This window comes from Sphaeramia orbicularis, chromosome 22 (assembly GCF_902148855.1).
Source record: "Sphaeramia orbicularis chromosome 22, fSphaOr1.1, whole genome shotgun sequence".
Taxonomy (NCBI): domain Eukaryota; kingdom Metazoa; phylum Chordata; class Actinopteri; order Kurtiformes; family Apogonidae; genus Sphaeramia; species Sphaeramia orbicularis.
Genome location: NC_043978.1, coordinates 4,310,891 through 4,318,665, shown reverse-complemented (window position 1 = coordinate 4,318,665; position 7,775 = coordinate 4,310,891). Strand labels below are relative to the sequence as shown.

The following is a 7,775-nucleotide window of genomic DNA, read 5'->3' as shown; positions in this document are numbered from 1 at the left end:
TTCTTCAAAGTAGCCACCCTTAGCTCTGATGACTGTTTTGCACACTCTTGGCATTCTCTTGATGAGCTCCCAGAGGTAGTCACCTGAAATGGTTTCCTAACAGTCTTGAAGAAGTTCCCAGAGATGCTTAGCACTTGTTGGCCCTTTTGCCTTCACTCTGCGGTCCAGCTCACCCCAAACCATCTCGGTTGGGTTCAGGTCCGGTGACTGTGGAGGCCAGGTCATCTGGCGCAGCACTCCATCACTCTCCTTCTTGGTCAAATATCCCTCACACAGCCTGGAGGTGTGTTTGGGGTCATTGTCCTGTTGAAACATAAATGATGGTCCAACTAAACGCAGACCGGATGGAATGGCATGTCACTTCAGGATGCTGTGGTTGCCATGCTGCTTCAGGTTGCCTTCAGATTACTCAGAGGAGGTAACTCTCCCAAAGGGGTCCTCAGTGGCTCTAGGGTCTTACCTTGCTCTTCCTTTTTGCACTTGGCTTTTTTCTCCTCTTTTTCCCTTTTCTTTTTTCCTTTGCCTTTTTCATTGCCTGAACTTCCTGCAGTAGCATTCAGCCTGATTCACTCACGATCCTTCACCACCAGGTGGCAAAAAAGCTCCAAACAGGGGTGGGTGCTGGAGGACTCACCTGTGGAGAAGTTGAAATGGAAGATATCTCCACCCTTTTTCAGGCAGAGTTTCCACTCAGGAGGCAAAGAAACACTAGGGGCCTCATGTATAAAGTGTGCGTACACACAAAAACGTGGCTTATGCCCTTTTCCACACTCACGTTCAGGTGTATGTAAGAGTGAAATGGCTGCAGAAATGTGGAGTGTCCCATGCCAACTCCATGGCTGGCAGACTGGAGGACCGGTGTCAGAACATTGGCTGACACTGGGGAGGCAGCAGGAAGCCTCTGCGGGTCTGTGACACGAGGCTGTGACTGCGTCTCACCGTCTTCTGCCCCATTTGGGAAATAATAAATAGAGTGTTAAACATAAGTCAAAATTTTTGATTTCCTCTTTGATATTCTGGCATGATTACGCATGAACTTTTATCTTGCTTGGCTGTGAACAGACTATTGTATGACCTGTAGAATATGTGCCCCCCACCCCTGTGAAACCAGTGTCACCCACAATCGCAGCAACTCTCTGCTCATACAGGCTGAGTTCATCCTCTTCTCTCTTTCCGCCTGTTTTGGCGTCTGCTTCATGTCCACATTGACATCATCAGCTGATCATGCAGAGAGGGGAATCCCAGAGGGAATCCCACCTGCAGACCCTGTTTATACTGATGTGCATATTTAAATGTGGATGTGGAGAGGGAGGAGTCAGGTACTCCAACATATGTGGCCAATTCCACGCTGATTGGGATGTATAAAGGAAATGTACTTGGATTCAGGTGTACGCTCAGTTTGATTAATCTGGACTTTTTTGTGTGTACGGGGTTTTCTGGATTTAAGAGTACACCAGGTTTCAGTATGACATCTACGCAAGTCTTCATACATGAGGCCCCAGAACATTTCCAGGCCAAAAACATTAGCTCCGGCTAACTGTCAGGATCGATGCTGATTGATTTTGCATCCTCTCTGAGTTCTTCACTTCACGAACAACAACCCATGCAGCATGTGGAAAGGCATCAGGACCATTATGGACAACAAGAGCAGTGTCCAGCAGGTAAACCGTGACCCCACTTTGCCTGACACCTTGATCAGCTTCTTTGCACGCTTTGACTCATCAAGCAGCAGAGAGCCTAAGTACCTTCCCTTCCTGGAGGAGTGACACCAACAGGGCTGCAGGACCAGGTAAGGTGTCAGGCCAGACCCTGAAAACATGTGCTGACTGGCTGGCAGGAGTTTTTCTGGATATCTTCAACATGTCCCTACTGCTTGCCATGGTCCCTGCCTGTCTCAAGTCCTCTATCATTGTACATGTACCTAAAAAAAAAAAAATCAGCTGTTACCTGCCTTAACCCTTTATCGGGCAAGTGAATATTTTTGGTAATTTCCACATACAGTGGCACAGACTGTGACAGCGACAGTTACCATGAGGACAATGAGGAAACAATCTTAGGGTCAAATGTGGTCAACAGGCTCTGCAAGGTCCACCTCTGCATGAACAGTGAGTGTAACTGCGTTGATAGGTACCATGAAGTAATGGTACTAATCTAAGTAATGATGTTCAAAGTGATAATGTGTATGTTGACAGGTGTCTGTATCAGCACTGATGTTGTTTTAATGTTCTAAAATAGATGTTCCTTTCATCTTACATGTTTTTTATATACACTTCTTGGATTTTTTTTTTTTGCATGCTCTGTGTTCACGACACCTCGGCTCGCGCGATGTGGAGGCAGACTTGCGCTGGTCTTCCGGGACTCTTTCTGCTGCAGTTTGATGATGAACACAGCCTCCTTCAACTCCTTTGAACTACAGACGTGTGAGGTTGGGACAACACACTCCTATTACTGTGTCTTAGTCTACCGACCTCCTGGTCTCGCATGCACATTCCTTGATGATTTCTCAGAGTTTCTGACATCTATCATCAAATTAGAAAGCGTTTTGATCCTCGGCAACTTCCATCTTCAAACTGATGATCCCTCTTGTTCGATGGCAGCAGAACTGTTAACTATCATGGACTCCTTCATCTTGGTACAGTACGTCTCTGGCCCCACACATACACTATATTGCCAAAAGTATTGGCTCACCCATCCAAATAATCTGAATCAGGTGTTCCAATCACTTCCAAGGCCACAGGTGTATAAAATCCAGCACCTAGGCATGCAGACTGCTTTTACAAACATTTGTGACAGAATGGGTCACTCTCAGGAGCTCAGTGAATTCCAGCGTGGAACTGTGATAGGATGCCACCTATGCAACAAATCCAGTCGTGAAATTTCCTGGCTCCTAAATATTCCACAGTCAACTGTCAGCTGTATTATAAGAAAGTGGAAGTGTTTGGGAACAACAGCAACTCAGCCATGAAGTGGTAGGCCACGTAAACTGACGGAGCGGGGTCAGCAGATGCTGAGGCACATAGTGCGAAGAGGTCGCCAACTTTCTGCAGAGTCAGTGGCTACAGACCTCCAAACTTCATGTGGCCTTCAGATTAGCTCCAGAACAGTGTGCAGAGAGCTTCATGGAATGGGTTTCCATGGCCGAGCAGCTGCATCCAAGCCATACATCACCAAGTGCAATGCAAAGCGCCGGATGCAGTGGTGTAAAGCACGCCGCCACTGGACTCTAGAGCAGTGGAGGCGCCTTCTCTGGAGTGACCAATCGTGCTTCTCCATCTGGCAATCTGATGGACGGGCCTGGGTTTGGCGGTCGCCAGGAGAACGATACTTGTCGGACCGCATTGTGCCAAGTGTAAAGTTTGGTGGAGGGGGGGATTATGGTGTGGGGTTGTTTTTCAGGAGCTGGGCTTGGCCCCTTAGTTCCAGTGAAAGGAACTGTGAATGCTTCAGCAGACCAAGACATTTTGGACAATTCCATGCTCCCAACTTTGTGGGAACAGTTTGGAGCTGGCCCCTTCCTCTTCCAACATGACTGTGCACCAGTGCACAAAGCAAGGTCCATAAAGACATGGATGACAGAGTCTGGTGTGGATGAACTGGACTGGCCTGCACAGAGTCCTGACCTCAACCCCATAGAACACCTTTGGGATGAATTAGAGCGGAGACTGAGAGCCAGGCCTTCTGTCCAACATCAGTGTGTGACCTCACAAATGTGCTTCTGGAAGAATGGTCCAAAATTCCCATGAACACACTCCTAAACCTTGTGGACAGCCTTCCCAGAAGAGTTGAAGCTGTTGTAGCTGCAAAGGGTGGACCCACGTCATATTGAACCCCATAGAATAGGAATGGGATGTCACTTAAATTCATATGCGAGTCAAGGCAGGTGAGCAAATACTTTTGGCAATATAGTGTATAAGAGGTTACACTTTAGATTTGTTTTTTTCTCATGTGGACTAAACATTGATCAGCTAAGTGTTGAGGACTTTCAAATCGGTGACCATTGTGGTATATTATTTAATTTGTCATCTAAGGTGGTGCCTGCTGTCTGCAATGTTGTAACACAAAAACGCATCCTTAATGATACAGCATTCAGTGATCTCTCTATCTCTTTTGACCCCAGCTCTTTTGCTGACTGATGATGTTGAAACATTTGTGACAACTTTCAAAAGCCATTGTTTGTCTGTTTTGGATATGGTAGCACCTGTACAAAAGACTCCAGGTGCACATAGAAAGCCCTCTCCGTGGATGAATGAAGCCATTTGTAACTTTCTGAGAAAGTGCCAGAAAGTGGAGTGCCTGTGGAGATCCACTAAACTCCAGGTGCACAGACTCCATCTTAAAGACATGATGCTGGAGCTAAATGAAATGATACAGCATGCCCGCTCAGTCTATTTTTCTAATCTTTTCACTTGTAATAAGAAAAACCGAAAAGTCTTCTTTGATACCATTGAAAATCTTGTTACACCTTCAGCTCCTCATGTACCTGTCTACTCTCGGAGGACTGTAACAATTTCCTGAACTTTTTTGTGAACAAAGTACAAGACATTAGGGCCAGTGTAAATCTTCCTCTAATTAGTGATTGTTCTTCTGAGTTTTCTCCTGTGTGTTCCTGGTCTTCTCTCACCCCTGTCAGCCTGCAGGATGTGAAGGCCTTAGTGGGCAAGATGAAGCTGTCTTCCAGCCCTGCGGACATTATTCCAACATCTCTGTTTTTAAAAACATTTGATGTTGTTGGCCCCAGTGTGGTCAAACTGATAAATCTCTTGCTTGAATCTAGCTGAGTACCCAGCTATTTCAAACATGCTGTGATAAACCCCATCCTCAAAAAACCCAATGTTGACCCCTCAGAGCCTAAAAACTACAGGCCCATTTCCAAACTTCCATTTGTTTCCAAAATTTTGGAGAAAATAGTGGCAGGCCAGCTGATGTCCTTTATGGAGCAGCAGGATTTTTACGACAGATTTCAGTCAGGTTTTCCAAAAATGCACTCCACTGAAACTGCTTTAGTGAAAGTTTCCAGTGACGTGTTTACGGCTGCAGACTCAGGTCGCTACATGGTTTTACTTCCGCTGGGTTTGACTTCTGCTTTCGATACTGTAGATCACAGTATATTGATTGAACAACTTGAATCAGAGATGGGGTTTTCTGGGTCTGTCCTCCAGTGGTTTTGCTCATATATTAAAGAAAGAACTTTTAATGTTTCTGTGAACAATACAATGTCTAATGTGTCCAACCTGACTTGTGGAGTTGCCCAGGGTTCTGTTCTAGCACCTATTTTGTTCTTGTTGTACCTGATAACTCTTGGTTAGCTGATTCATGGTTTTAAAAATGTGTCCTATCACTTGTATGCTGATGATATTCAGTTATATTGCTCTTTCAATGACTCAGAGTTTCACTTTTTATTTGTGCTCTTGAAATGTGTCTGGCATCAAAAACTGACTCTCTTCAAATTATCTTCAGATAAACTCAAACATCACTAAGAGAATACAGTTATGTGCAGATAAAATTAGATTATTGCTATTTTATGAAGTTATTTTTAATTTCAAGGTGACTGCTGCATCATCATGTAATAAAAATATTCAACAGTGCAACCTTTAACATTGACTGAGTGAGTCAAATGTCTGTTTGGCAGCTTTAACAGGAACATTCCCTTTAACCACCAGGAAAAGGGAAAAGAATAGAAAAAACATCAACTGGGACTGAGTCTAAATGAAATGAACTTCACAGACAAGAGACATTTTTCTAGAATGCTCTATGAATATTAGGCTTGGGTAAAAAATTAATATGATCAATTTTATTTTAATTTGGTGTTATCCAGTTGTAGTGGATGAGATAGATTTTTCAGAACCGGATCATGAGTACCAGAACCGGGTACTGCTAAGGTCCGTCTCGCGGGAGCCTGAGGGAGACGAAGCATCTCGGTCTCGCTCGTGCCGGTTCTGGCGTGGGAGGTCCATGCAGGAAGGGTGGAGAAAACCCCTCCATGGGAGGTCCTCCCAGCCTCAAAGTCGAACCTGCGTTGCGCATGAAGTGGTCCCGGACCGTCTGGTCAGCGGAGGCTCTCCAAAGCAGGTCACGGAAGCTGGTTATTCTAGGAATATTAACTTTGGATGCCCGATCAGACTCTGGCTCGGGTAATCACCAGCCTGAGTCAGACATGTGTGAGTCTGTGCCAACCTGTCTCTTTTTTCTTTTGTTCAGACAAGGTATAGTTTTTAGATGTTACCTGCTTGACAGTTTCGACTGTGACTCCAGTCTTCCTCAGAAGCGTCATCCGACGTGCTGCTGATGTATCATTTATCAGCTGGTCGGCTCGACGGACCAATCAGAGCCTGTCGGGCCGACCGCGCCTCCTCCGCCTTAGGTGGTCTCTGGAGGAGGGAATCCCAGGTGTGAGAGAGGGTGTATGCCCCCTCGTCCCGGTTGATGGTGCTGCTCGCCCGCTTCCTGATCTTTATTGCCTCCTTGATCCAACGTTTGAGTTTGTTTGTTTCAGATGTTATTAATTGTGCCCTTATCCCAGTCCATGATGTGGTTGTGTCTCCTGCAGTGATCTGTGTGTGTGGGACGAGGGGGCACAGAGCTGGATGTCTTACCACTGCCAGCACTATTCACAGTATAGGAGGAGGCAGACACTAGGATGTTCCTTCACTGTGCTTATGCCTCACTCTATAGCTCAAATATTATCATCAACAGTCCTAACACTGATGTGTTTGTACTTGCCATCAGCTTCTGCAAAGAAACTGGAGAAAACCTGCACTTCCACAGAGGGAAGGGGCAAACAAATGCACCATTCATGTCCAGAGAATCCACAGTCATCTTGGTGTGAGGTCTCTGATGCTCTGAGTGGTCTCCAATGTTTCACTGGCTGTGGTACAGTGAATGCTTTCTTTGGTGTTGGTAAAGTGAAGGCCATGAAAACACTGCTGTCTGAAAAAGAGCACAACTACCAGGCAGCCATATACAGGAGGTGCTTGGAGAGTCAGCCAGATATACCCCCACCAATGGTCCGTGGCTGGAAGATCGAGGCAGACTTCTGTGGGATTGACTAAATGACACTATCCCCAGCTCCTGTTGGCATCTTGGAGCTTGTGTACTGCTCCTGTAAAAAAAACCACAATGTGTGAAAGGGGGATGTACATGCAGAATCAATGGGCTACCATGCACAGACATGTGTCTTTGTTTAGACTGGGAGAATGTTTCAAGCTAAGCCTATTTGTAGGCATGATTCTTTCTTTTTTTTTTTTTTTCCTGCTTTTTGGCAGTTAAGCTTGTTGTTATTTTTCTGTTGCTGTGAGTTAAATGATATTCAGTTGAGGTTAAATCTTGTATAAATATGGTCTTCAACACTTCGATCTCTGTCTTATCTGGTCATTTATACATGTGGGGATAAAACTAACTTTACTGTAATACAGTCTTGGGTTTCATCTGCATTAACAAACATGTCCACATTTTAATTCCACAGAGCTAAAAACCAAACACTGGAATTTATGGTCCAGTGTTAGGATGCTATCGTTACATTAGACGACGGATAGTAGGCTATTTAAATATGATGACAGTGATTTGTGTGGGTGTGCAGTAGTGACTACAAATATTTAGCATATTGAGTATTGCTATAACATGAAATTATGGATTTAAGAAGAAATTTCATCCTTACCAGACAGCAGTGTCATTGCCTCTATATTTACTTTTGTATTTTCAGGTGTATTTCCGTATTTACTTCCTATTTGGACAAATATCATTGGCAGACTTCAAGTCAGATGATGCTGGAACTTGCT

The 7,775-nt window shown here is 44.9% G+C and overlaps 1 protein-coding gene across 1 annotated transcript in view; it reads right to left on the bottom strand.

The window, feature by feature from the left end:
- Nucleotides 1–5,954, bottom strand: part of LOC115413886 (uncharacterized) — a 44,607-nt gene extending 38,653 nt beyond the window's left edge. Inside the window, exons 1-3 of the mRNA XM_030127019.1 lie at nt 5,860–5,954; nt 2,340–2,410; nt 1,122–1,218 (exon numbers count right to left, since the gene is read on the bottom strand). Coding sequence (XP_029982879.1) covers nt 1,122–1,218; nt 2,340–2,410; nt 5,860–5,954 — 263 coding nt within the window. The remainder of the gene's footprint in view (nt 1–1,121; nt 1,219–2,339; nt 2,411–5,859) is intronic.
- Between the last annotated feature and the right edge of the window lie 1,821 nt (nt 5,955–7,775).